Below are 13,305 nucleotides of genomic sequence, written 5' to 3'. Positions count from 1 at the left end.
AACGGTACATAAAAAGAGCTTTTCGACCAAAACACGGTATCGCTATTTCGGTAACGCCCAGCCAATAGCTATAGTATGTTGCATGTATTCTAAGTCTTCAACCTCGGGTTTATTTTCGTTAAAGTTTCGCGATTGTATTATACAATAATCGTCGAAGTAATAGAACGTAAGACGCAAATATTAAAATATATGCAATGTAATTATTGGTATTGGTTTGTCAGCGTATATAGGCTGCGAAACGTTTCAGTATCGTAGTTCGATTCCAAGGTCGAGTTATCTAAAACATATATAATTGTTAATTATACGCTATTTGAATAGAGTTGCCTTCTACCACTAAATTATAAAGCGTTAATTAGCGAACTAACCAAGGCTATCAAAGTTAGGGCTCTACCTACCATATATGCTCCTAGTTTTTTCCTGCAGGGTTATTACAAGAATAAGCTTGTATAATATATTTATCGTATAAGTACCTAATGCGTAATATTATATCGTTAAATGTATCTGGTATTAATAAAACTTCTGAATATTGAAGTTTTACGTTTATTAATGAATAAAATAAACGTATAATATTTTCATTACCTATAGTAAGAAAATTTAAAAATTTCTTTACGGATAAATTTTAAAAACGATTTACTGAAATCAAAGCGTAAACAATATACACTAAATCCAAGTTTAGCTGCCGACGACAGTACTGTATTTTATGAGTCGTTAAAATGAATCAGACATGCCTGGGCTTTACATAATATTAACAATAATAAATAAACAACCGGACTTTTTGGAACGTATTACTAAATTAAATGCATCCATACCACGAATAATACAATAATAACTAGAAACTTCATGCTATAATGAAAACTCAGGTATTCGACTACCCACGTCATTTTATTTTGATCGTATGATTAAGATATTTCCAGGAATATCTTGGAAATCACAGCTGGGAAAATAATAAAATTGAATGAAAAAAAAATCTATTTCGCTGTATTCAACGAAAAATGTCTATCCTAGAGAACTGCAGTTAACGTCGAGCACACATCAAGCTTCTAACATTGTAGATACGTGATCTATATCTCGGTGGGGAGGGCGCAGGGAGGGCATTCCATCTATGGAGGTAGATACGTCTTTTCGCAATAACCGGCGTACATCTTTGATAACAATAAGTAATATTTTAACTTTTTTACCAATACATCTATCAAAGCTGTCCTTCTGTTACAACATCCGTCCCTGGAAAAAGACGGATATGCCCGCATAGGCGAAAGAGGGACCCTTAACTATACTTAATATACATAAAATCAAGACGAATTTATCCTCGAAGTTACGACAAAAATGAAATTGTGCACGAAGATTTTGCCAGGCGTAACAGTCCCATAACATTGTAGAAATCATCTAACCATACAATATACATACAGAAGTTTTTGTTCATTTTATTTGCCACACTTTTAATTAACCCCCGACCGTTGACCTGAGATTTTTTTTAGCAGTCGTCAAGCATCTGCTTCTATTTCCGTTATTTCCTTGGACCTTGTTCCACTTGTCACACAATAGCAGACAAGCTAAATATATACAATCGCCTCAAATTCTTTTGAATTCATTTTCTATCTCCATCAAAACTGTTATGTTTATTATAATTTGCTATACAATTCATATGTCAAGATTTTAGAATTAATCATTGTTGTAAATAAATCAAATAGTGCTGTAAAAATGTCTGCCATATGAATACTTGTGCGCGAAATTCAAATGATAAAGTAAGTACCAAAGATGTTTGTAGCACGCTGTCAGGATATTTCCTGTGTGGAGTAACAACTTTCCTGCTCTCAAGCGCACAGGCCTCGTAATCAGGTCCATTGAGAGACATTGGGTTCATATTAACCTGATTATAAATAAGTATACTCCATCTAGTAGAGTCGACTTTTTTTTAATTACCACTAACAGCATATTTAGGATTATTTATTTATTGGCATATTTGGGCTATGAACCGTGAGTTATAGGGCTCTCTTCTCAAATCTGCCAATATTTTTTGTTGGTTGCAATAACCGTCATTTCATAATGAAAAAACACCTGCATTATCAGTATTAATTTACATATTATAAGGAGTGGCTTTTCTATTGGCATCGTATACCTTCATTTAATTACTCATAGCAAATGGCATCGACGACAATGTGGCACATAAATGGAACAATCTATAAACTAGCAACTGTTTAATGTTGCCACACCCGAGGCATCGTATTTATAAAGTAAATTGCTTCGACCGAGTGAACATTGACATCAACGTTATTGTTAGTTTTGTGTTCTTGGAAACATAAGACGTTTATGGGCACGATTTAATTAATGACTTCAGCATTCAGTAATATTTTTATTCGGTTACAATGAAAACAAAACTTTATGCTCCGTATTTGATCGTGATAGGGGATAGTTTACGTAGCAATTTTTAATACATGTGGATTTCGTCTTTCTGCAAACCATCATATAATTTTACAATATCTAGACAAATCTTGGAATTACGCCTTGGTTTGTTTATAATTATCCGCAATTCCTATTAAAAGATATTCTATATTTGAAATGATGATGATGTACTTTGTTTATACAGTATCTAATTGAAACTTTAATTCCTTAATAACGTTAGACGATTGTTTTACTGTAATATATTCTAGCATATAAGTTATCAATATATTATTAAATGTAAAAAATATATTGAAGACTACTACATAACATAATATTATAATCATTAAAATAATATTTAAATCAGAGCGTAAGGAAATGACTTACAATGCTTAGTACATATGCGGACAAAGTTAGTAACCTACATTTTCAGTTGAAACAGGCGGCCATATTGTCGTTTCTATAGCAACGGGAGGCTGCCTCTCCACTAAAGTCTGCCCGCATTGATCAATGCTGAAATCAGGGGTGTCACTAATCTTATTTATAAAACAAAGACAGTTTCTCTTTTATTTTGACGTAACAATTTAATACATTGAAGTGTATAAATAATTGTATAAATAATACGGCACGTTAGGCAATAATTAAGAAACCAACGTTATTAGATATATTGGACAGCCACTAAGCAGTATTGGTAGCAAGTTGGTTAGTTATATTTTAAATAGATAAAGAAATTATAATCAAACTTTACGCAACAACGAAGATTAGTTCTGTAAACCTATTATCCATAGATTTGACTACAGAACATAGTTGAGGATATATGGATCTACTCGACCTGAGTGAAACCAATCTCTTACAGACAGCTAACTTGAAACTTTGCTGTACCATTTGTTGACACAAAGGATTTCATTAGGCTGAATAAATTACGTCTATAAAATTAACGTAGCCAATAGAGAGCCACAGAGAAAAATCCATTACCATAAGATGAAGCTATAAATTTATTAAATAATATAATACTAAGTACTGATCTTAAAAAACGTTGTTTTTAATTTACGGTAATAGTAGATCATCGGTGCCAACCCTGCACTTTCGTCTCGACCTGAATGCGCAGAGCCTCACTCTCTGCCGAGCTTCCCTCCGGAAAAGTACACGCTTTCCCTCCGCCCTGTGTTTCACTCCCAAGTCCCCTTCTATTGTATCTGGCCCTACGAAGTGTGTGCCTAAGGAACAATGCAGGCGCCAACGTTCGTGATATAGGTGTGTGTTAAAATGATTTCAAACGAGTGCTATAATAGTATCTACAAATGTATATATTGTCTGTTATTGTGATTATTATTCAGTTTGGACATAAAAATATGAATAAATTATCAATACCATACCTTAGCAAAAATTATGTCGGTTTGAAATGAAATGATTTATTTGAATCTGTAAAAAAATGTTATACATTAACAATGGTTGACAATGGATAGGTGTTTATAAATGCGCAAATTATCAGTTATTTTGTCCTACAATTGTATCTATTTAGTCGTCTTATTGGTGTAAGTTAATAAAACAAGCTTTGTTATTCACAGTTCAACTTATCCCCATGACATGAAAGTGAATGAGATGTCTGAAGACGAATCGAATGCCGAGGAGGTAGTCCCCATTGCGGTCCAGATATTCCTCTGGAGACAAACGACGCCATTCGTCAGGCCACGACTTGGAAAAGTCCACGATGCAGCTTGTATGGTGAGTTATTACTCATATTTTACATGTTCTCGCATTCAGAATAAACGTTTATTAAAGCTTTCAAGATGAGATAAAAAGTTATCTAAAAGATGATCAAAGCGTAGTGTTTTTAACCTCAGATATTGAAAAGAACCTTAATGCGCAAATAATTTCAATAATATTATTCAAAAGCATGTTTGTGTAAATAGCAAAAGTGTTGTCTGCATTTGTACATAGCCCTGTTTTAATGTCGACTTTGATGTTTCCACCACCGTGATAGAGTTGTATATAAGTGTCTGTGTAATTTATTAAAAAAAACTACATAAACATCTGCAATAAAATAGCTTAGGATACATTCATGGCGCTACATAGGACCGACTTTGAACATGTTTGGTTACGTTGCAATTCGTTTAAGTATATATTCAAATGTTTACCGTAGTGTTTAAAATAAATAAGCAACATGACCCGCTACATCAAGTTTTGTTTCGAGACGTTTTCCACATCACTGCTTGTCGAGATAGTACGTGATTTTAACAATCAATTTTTATTTAAATATTGTAGTTGTATAAATGCAAGAAGATAGTTTATTATGCATCATCATTTAGCGACAATATTGTATTAGGTTTAAGGTACCTGTAAGGATATTGTTTAAATGATGATAATAAATATATAAAAAAAATAGTTTAAGACTCGGGGACATAGGACATAGATTACTTTTTATTCCGGGTAAATATATAGCGGGACTATTATCCCGGAAAGCCTTTTACACGCAGGGGAACCGAGAGCAATCCTAGCAATTATATAAAGGAGTGCTTAAGTCTCTATTTTCCATTTTGGAATCCAGTGTACGAATTTATAAGTTATTTTTGTCATGTTATTTGTTCTAGTTTGAATGATATTGTAGCCAGTACTAGGTACCGAACATTATGAGGCTTAACATTTTAATATGTCTCAGAACAAGTGTAGTTCAGTGCCATGTATTGCTTTGTAATTAAAAACACTGAAAGGTAACGCTATTGTTTACTAACAGTCGGGTTGCTTAACATCAGATGGGCGGGTAGTTCGAAAAAAGTAAAACATAAATGTATCCAAAATAACATACATAGGTATGGATAAATAATTTATTTTAAGTGTGTGTTTAAATGTTTATTGTAAAGTGTTTCAATTGTTTCTTGATGACATGCAGTTCTGTCAACGAGCACCAGGGCATCATGTAAGTATAATCACTCGTGAGCTTCAAGTTTTTCATTTCTTGCAACTATTGCTCTGTTTTTTCTACTGATGATCGTGTTTATTTTTGTATCTCTAGTTACTTTACCTTATTTTTAGTAATATTACAGCTGTCAACATCTTGTATACATAGAGTTCCAGCACTTTTATTAAACTGTAAAACCTTTACCGAAATGTAAGCAAAAAACAATTACATTTCGGTAAAGATACTAAAGTGTTAGATGGCTATCAGCTGGATTGCACATTTTAGTATTTTTGTGCAGTGCAGTCCGTCTAACAGGCATTTTAGATCCGCATCAGCCACATACTATTTGACCAATGTTGGCCGGAAACTTGTACCAACTGTCAACTTTGCTGTTGCCTCTTTAGTTTCTGTGTTGTATACTAAAGACTGCTGCACATATTCAGTTGTTTCGCCGTTCGTTCATTGGTTTGCATCTGTATGAAATGATATAAAACGAAATATTTTATTTTTAATTAGGCTTTGTAACCTCTTAAGATTCTTTCACTGTTACCAAGTAAATACATACATAAGTACCTTTGTTTGTCCTTACTACTGCGTATTTGCCATAGAGATATTGTAGTGCTCGATGGTATGAACAGTTCAGAATGATCCTAAGGTTTGACTTGTATTATATTATGTACCTACTTTGAAGTCTGAAATAATATAAAATATTCCTTGGTTTGACATATTAGATTTCTTTACATTTTATTATGACTTACTTATTATAAATTATATTTACTTTTTATTAAACGTATAAGTAATAATATACAAATTTCTAATAAAATATTTTTTATTGCATCCTTAAAACTCAGGAGTTGAAAGAAGCCTGCAAGGTAAGGAATCCCATTTGAATCCTTAATTTATAATATTTTTTTTTGTGTAATAAAGATAATATAGCACAATTATCTTAAGCAATATCATAATAATAGAAGTCACTTTTTAAATATTTTTTTATACTTTTGTCTGCCTAAATTTACTAAACTTTGTTGTAAATTACGATACTTCGATTTTTTAATACAGTCATTCGAAAAAGTTCTCGTCCAGAACCTGCGTTTTGGTTTATCGATAAGTCTCTCCGAGGCAATAGAAGCCATACCGCGATGGCGTCTCATACAAGCGTCGCTACCACACGTTATGCATGCCCTGGCATCTCTGTTGCACAACAGGTAACAAGATTTATTTTATATTGATATAATTACATAAAGCTATGATATATTGATAATGGTGTTTTTTTAGCCGATTTCGGCCACAGCGACTGTAAACTAAGACGGGTACCGTCTAATCGTTCTTCTGCTCTTTGTACTGCACTTGTATTTTTTTTCCAATGGTACTTTTTCGTGTTCCAGAGTAAAAGACAACATGCAGTCCTTAGGCAATGTGGAGACAAAACTACTATACACGCTACACTGGATCCTACTTGACGCGTCCGATGAATGTGCTGATAATGACTATGAGAATGGAATCTATTTTTCGAATCCATTCCACTATCTTTTCTCAATACCAACAATGACGGTGAGCTTAGATTTTTATCGAAAATAATGAAAAATAATTCAATATTTTTGTAAACTTTAGCCCGCTGATATGTTTGAATTTATAAACAAAATGTAATTGAACATTTTTTATACAATCCTCCATCTTTGACTAAAATTGCCGTCAAATAAGTTTGTAACAATATCTTAAATTATCCTGAACAATTTATAAACAAACATTTTAAATTATGTAATATACTATTCCAGCTATTCGTGTATTTATTCGCACCATTATCTCATCATCTCAAAGAGTCCGACTTCACAAATAATTACCGCTTGGAAAACGGCTTGAAAATGTGGCAGGCAATGTGGGAGTTTCGTCATCCGGATGCGCCATGCTTCACCACCCTCGTCAAGCCAAAACCTAAGCCGCTCGGAGGCAAGTTTTCCAAAAGAACCCAACATGGAGATGTGTTTATGGGAAGTATGTACTTTGTGTGATTGTAGGGATTCTGTCTTATCTTGTTCAACTATCCCGTGCTTCTTGTTTCGTACATAATTATGTGTACCTGTTTTGTACCTACGTACCTGTTTATCTGTCAGTTTTATTTTTTCCACTCCACAAGCATTTACCTTATATCCATATTATAATAATATAACCTTCATAAACTTGTAAGTATCTCTTTAAATCTTTATTTTACATATGCGTTTCCTGCAGAGGATATTATAGCGAAACCTCTTGGAATGCCAGAACACATTTTAATGGAAATATTATGCAGTAAATTGTTAATAGGATGTTCAAGAATCTTATGAGCTCTAGCAGTAAGCTATATGCATGTATCGCCATACGAACGACCATGTAGGATGCGTTAATATTTAACTTACGGTGTTATAACGTAAGACATCAGGCCTTTTACGATATGCAGCCCAATATTTATACTGACGAAATAACTTTCTCCCAATTGAATCACTAATAAAAAGCATTCACTGAGCGCTCTCCATTGGCATTAAACTTATCAGGCGTTTTATTGCCTCCAAGAATAGACAAATTCTTAACAATACCACAAATTCGTATTTTTTTAAATTCCACATGCTTCCGTGATGCTAATAATGACTCTCGATTATCACGATCAAAATCAAGCGTCATATATGCCCGATGTGCAGATAATGACTCTATGCTCTATTGAAGGCGCAATATGAAAGCGTCGATGCCCCTGTGTTGGTCATGCAGTTCTTAACGCATCGAGACCGCGTCTGATTTTGACGTGATGATCAAAAATGTCATAATAGTGATACAAAAACTTATGCAATAATTGTAGATATCTAAAACTATTTAAAAATATTATATAATAACAAATAACATTTTAATTTAAAGTGAAAATATGAAAAACATGCTATCCTTATTGGAAATCGTAATCGTTCACTAGGAAAGTTCTCCAAAGAGGAAGGCCCGGCAAACGGAAGTCCTCCAAGTCAAAACATATCCATGACGCCGTCTGAAGTCCCATCAAAACAAGCTAGTACCGAAGAAGAGCCGTGGTTATCGTCACCCAAAGATACCATTTTCCCCGAAACCATACCCGAAGAAAGTTCTAGTACAGAAGAAGAACACGTGGTACGTATGAAAACAAATGCTGGTGCGGATTTAAATCATTGACAATAATGGCCCGCTAATAACAATACTCACCAACTTTACTGAAGTAGGATATATTTTATATCCGTCCAGACACGACCACCGTATACAAGGTGTTAAAAACCGCCATAGTGGCCCACGTAATTTTGTCGCATTTTAGGATCAGTCTGTGTATATGTGATTCCTACAGGCAGATATAATTGTGTCGACTATTAAGGGGTAATTATCTCTTGTCAGTTGACATTATATTGAACCCCACTCCACTTACCGTCAGGTGCAGTAGGATAACATTGGTGTGGCCGTATAAAAAAAAACCTAATATTAATTCCTACCTAATATTTAGTGAGATATGATACGTTATAATACGCCATTATAAGCCATTCTTATTATAATGTAGTCCATACAATACTGACTAATATATGGCTTCAACACTTTTATTAAAATATATAGATATTTGCTGTCATGAATTACTACAATAAGTACATGGTTATAATTTAATTACTTTTTGAAACTTTAAATACTGCATTAGTAAAGATGTCATAACTGCACAACTCGAACCAACAAAATCGATCTAAATTAAATGGAGAACTCTGCTTTCAAAATTGGTACAAACTGAACATTAATCTCAAAAATCTCTTCAGTTTATATACAGGTTACCATCAGAACAGAACTTTGGTGGTGCGATCAAAGAAGCTTATACAGTTTACGCTGCCGATCCTAGCATATTCCAAATCCGCAGAACGGAGGGCACAAAGCAACCATTGCCTGGAATCAAACCATTACCACAAATCACGAAAATGAGGTTAGCATTATAATTTAATAATAATAAAATATTAAACAAGAGTACAATATACGAGATTACAAACAATATTAGACACATCCGATTAATTGCTGACTTTAAAAGAAAGGAATGGAAACAGAGAGAAAGACAGAGAGTCTTTCTCTGACATTTTAATTGCGTTAACGTGAATTACAGCATATTTTATAATGTTATAGCTCATCAGATAAAGAATCCTTGTCAGATGGTGGTGGTCAAGGTTTGAAAAGCACTCCGACATCTACCGAAAAACCATGTGCTAAACAAATTCAACATGTAAGTTTCAAAACTTTTATAATACTCCACGTAAATAATTATTTTATTAACGAATATTAATGGTGATGTGAGAATTTTTTTTTTAAAGGTGTCAGCAGCAACTTTCCTAGATGTCGCCACATTGCGATGTTTGTTTGCCACCCAGTGGCAAGAAGAAGGTGTATATTGGGCGCTACACTACCTATATAACAGGTTGGTATATTTATTTACTATCATGATTTGGTTTTACTGATATCTTCCAGCATGCCTACTTAATACCGCAATTATGAAAATTTTGCTTGTTATTAGACTGCGTGACATCTGTGATGACATGTCTAAGCAAGTTCAACCACGAAAGAGGAGCAATTCATTACCAATCCCTAAAATAGAAGTCTCCGTATACCAAAGCCCGGATATCAAGGAGCGAGATTCATTGAAGAATTTCATGGAAGTGCCCGAACTAAAAGACATGTCGCCAATAACTGAGCTACCATTTGCCGCACCGCCTAAAATTGACGAGGAAAATATAATGATCCGGAGATCCAGCGAGAAAATAAAACGTAAAATGAAGATGGCAGATTTAAAAGCTTTCGTTGAAACCAAGTTATTATCGAAATCTGAAAAGGCGTTAGAAAAAATTGGACAAGATGATCACAAATTTACATTTCATACAGCTGTTAGAATGATATCGGTAATTTTTCTTTTGTAAATCGTTTTATATACTTTCTTGAGAGTAGTCAGGATGTATTGTAATTATGCCAATAAATTAATATATTTTTTCCATTGTACCCGATATTCTAAAAATAGCAAGCCTTTATGTGTAAATATTCTAATCTAAACATTTATTATTTAGTATTTTTTTTATAAAACAATCAGGATTTATCATCCTTATGAAATTAAGTACTAGTATGTGTTCTTACCGCGGTCTTGTACCTTCATCTCATTTTAGGAGTACCATCGCAGCCTAGACAATGCCGATGACAGGCCTAATTCTGCCTTAGCAAGCCACTTCCCACCTCTGGCGCCCAGATTAACGGGAGATTTATTTCATTGTAATCTTATTAAAGGGAAAAGTATGCCGAGCCTTAGGTAAGTTACTTTAAGATAATATTTTCTTGAATTTCATTGCCTTCCTTCATTGTGATTACTACGTTATATTTTATAGTTGTATTTTTCAAATAAATTTTATACTTTCGTAGAAATGTAAATCGATATGTAATATAAGTCTAAATTTAAAATTATTCTGTATAATTAGTTTAGTGTAGGTTTTTCCAACAATAATATAAGTTTTAGTGTCTACCAAAATTATATGTAAGTAATATTTACAATTCGAAATTATTACATATGGATGAATACGCAAAGAGCTAAAACTCATTTCATCCATACAAATCGTTTTATTACTTTGCTTTGTCTGTTTTGTCTAAGCATAATATTCTATATCGAGCCTAAATATGATAATATTAATGAACACTTATCATTTGTCGAATACTTATTTATTTCAATATACTTTTTGATCTTCATGATCAATGCACAGCATGATTTATTTTCCAACACATTCTCTGAGTGACATTTCCTGTCTAAATATTGTATTTATTCTCTTTCTCCCGTCTTGTTAACGCTTATTCCCGTACGCTATTGTAATGGACAATATCGTCGCTAGCTGTTTGATTGATGAGCTAGCATACAATGGGTAAGTTTACAAGCAATGTCACATATAAATTAGAAGCTTCCTCATCTAGGCGCTCGACTTGGTCATCAGTCAATTGATTGATATAGCAAATCATACAATACAGAAGAGTAGACCTTCGCTTTGTACCTACATATAAAACTACACGATTGGTGCTGGTAGTAAAGATCAGCTTTGAAAATAACGGACATTTACCTTGGTAATTGTAAAAAGGCTACGTAAAATATCAAAGTAATTAATGCACGTATTATGCGCATTAGATTCAAATTTCACTATGAATCATGCTGTAGATTACTTGTAGCTAGGTTAATACAGAGTTATTTAGATATTAAACAAATATTCTAGAGTAGAAATCGATAACACAATTTACTGCCCTTAAAATACAAATTAAAAATGAACCTAGAAGAGGCATAAATGTGTTTAGTATATCAGAGTGCATAGAGTTTAAACACGAGAGGCATGTGTTGTGAAAGTAATGCACACAATATTTAGGTTATGAATGATTTTCAGCTATAGAAAACTCATATTTAATTAAACAATGTAATTATTTATTTTCTCGTAGATACATTGGCGAAGTAAAGACGGAGCGCGCTCAAGGGCCATCAAGCACTGCGCCCTCCAACATACAAAAGAAGAAGAATCCCATTATAACGGTAACAGAGCACACACCTACACCATCGCCAGATTATCTGTCCAAGACCAGACAGGTTAGTATATTTTTTTACGTTTTTCAATATATTACATTCACAAGGCAAAAGAAAATAAAGAATATTTTCTATTCCAATGTTCCTTTTATTATATTTTTTTATTTTACTTTTGATGTATGAATAAAAAACATATATATTTCATATTATATATCTTTTTTCAGCGCGAACAGTCAAAGTTGGCTGAAGCAAATTATAAAATCTCAATAATTCCTGAGATTTACAACAAAAGAACAGTAAAATTCGTCTTTATTGTAGCTTCGCTAATCAGCTTTGAGCATATTTTATCTTTACTCGTTCCAATTTTATATATTTCGTATTTTTCTACAATTAAACTTTGGCTAATAAATTACTCTTATTTTGGTGTTGACATATTATGGAACGCATGTATGCATTTATTACTTATCATAAGTACACCATACTTATAATAAAACCGGAAAATAATGTAAGTGTATTCTTCTTCTTATAAAATCAATTCAATAAGAATGTTAATAAAACTTTCAGGGTTCGCTAGAATCTCAGATCGATTCGGTGAGCATGCAAGGCTCGCAACACATACCGACTCCGGAACGTAAACCCAGTTTAACGCGGTCGCAAACAGACTCCAATATAACCTACGTCGTAGAGGAAATACAAGAGGCACCAGGGTCAATACACTACATTACTAAGGACGGCGATGTAAATCTACAAGTTGTTCTCAAGGTAATAAATAAATTTATTGTTAGGATGTATGAAACCGATATCAAAATATAAGCAAAACAACGTGATGATATCCTCTAACCGCACTGTCGATAATTTTTTTATACACGAAATTCAAAATCATTAACATATCATACTATGAATTTACAGGCCGTCTATGCTGTATCTACAATGGATAGTTTTTACATAACGTTACGTGTTATGGAGGTTATGTTAAACTTAGTCGACACATTGATGGAGATAGGCGTCCATAAATATTGGCAAAACAATAAGTCAGATGATCTACAGCCTGGTTCCATAGATCCAATGGGAGAATTTAACAAGGATAAAGATAGTAAGGTAAATGATATAATATCTACGTTTAAAGTTAAGAAGCGATCAGTTTCCTAATGATAAGTATGAATTGATTTAGGAAAGAGATTCAGGTTTGCCTTGCGGTCAAAGTCAAGAATCTACCAATGTGGATGGAGGCGACAGCAGTAAAGATAAATCTAAGGAAGAAGAGGATTTAGACTGTCCGTATTATATGATAATGCATATAATACTAAGGTACGCCGTCCAATGAAATTAAAACTACAACGCAAGAAATATATAAAAGGGTCCAATTATAGTTTAAATTATATCTAACAATATTTCCAAAATATTATAGATGTAGTAGCGCATATAAAACATTTCCCAATACATTTGTGACAGAAATAATTCAACTTTTTTTTGACAAGCAGAATAC

General features: G+C 33.2%; 1 protein-coding gene across 1 annotated transcript in view; it reads left to right on the top strand.

Annotated features, from left to right (window-relative positions):
- The first annotated feature begins 3,509 nt into the window (after positions 1 to 3,509).
- The window catches only part of LOC115444809 (protein unc-80 homolog), a 30,362-nt gene continuing 20,566 nt past the window's right edge, over positions 3,510 to 13,305 (top strand). Inside the window, exons 1-17 of the mRNA XM_037441131.1 lie at positions 3,510 to 3,630; positions 3,945 to 4,101; positions 5,267 to 5,293; positions 6,127 to 6,147; positions 6,335 to 6,480; positions 6,661 to 6,826; positions 7,051 to 7,267; positions 8,211 to 8,398; positions 9,058 to 9,218; positions 9,413 to 9,509; positions 9,598 to 9,701; positions 9,798 to 10,179; positions 10,438 to 10,577; positions 11,738 to 11,882; positions 12,384 to 12,581; positions 12,729 to 12,917; positions 12,991 to 13,127. Coding sequence (XP_037297028.1) covers positions 3,964 to 4,101; positions 5,267 to 5,293; positions 6,127 to 6,147; positions 6,335 to 6,480; positions 6,661 to 6,826; positions 7,051 to 7,267; positions 8,211 to 8,398; positions 9,058 to 9,218; positions 9,413 to 9,509; positions 9,598 to 9,701; positions 9,798 to 10,179; positions 10,438 to 10,577; positions 11,738 to 11,882; positions 12,384 to 12,581; positions 12,729 to 12,917; positions 12,991 to 13,127 — 2,456 coding nt within the window. The 5' untranslated portion in view covers positions 3,510 to 3,630; positions 3,945 to 3,963. The remainder of the gene's footprint in view (positions 3,631 to 3,944; positions 4,102 to 5,266; positions 5,294 to 6,126; positions 6,148 to 6,334; positions 6,481 to 6,660; positions 6,827 to 7,050; positions 7,268 to 8,210; positions 8,399 to 9,057; positions 9,219 to 9,412; positions 9,510 to 9,597; positions 9,702 to 9,797; positions 10,180 to 10,437; positions 10,578 to 11,737; positions 11,883 to 12,383; positions 12,582 to 12,728; positions 12,918 to 12,990; positions 13,128 to 13,305) is intronic.

Source organism: Manduca sexta, chromosome 21 (assembly GCF_014839805.1).
Source record: "Manduca sexta isolate Smith_Timp_Sample1 chromosome 21, JHU_Msex_v1.0, whole genome shotgun sequence".
In the NCBI taxonomy this organism is placed as follows: Eukaryota; Metazoa; Arthropoda; class Insecta; order Lepidoptera; family Sphingidae; genus Manduca; species Manduca sexta.
Note: the sequence above shows the minus strand (reverse complement) of the source record. Positions and strands in the feature narration are given on the sequence as shown.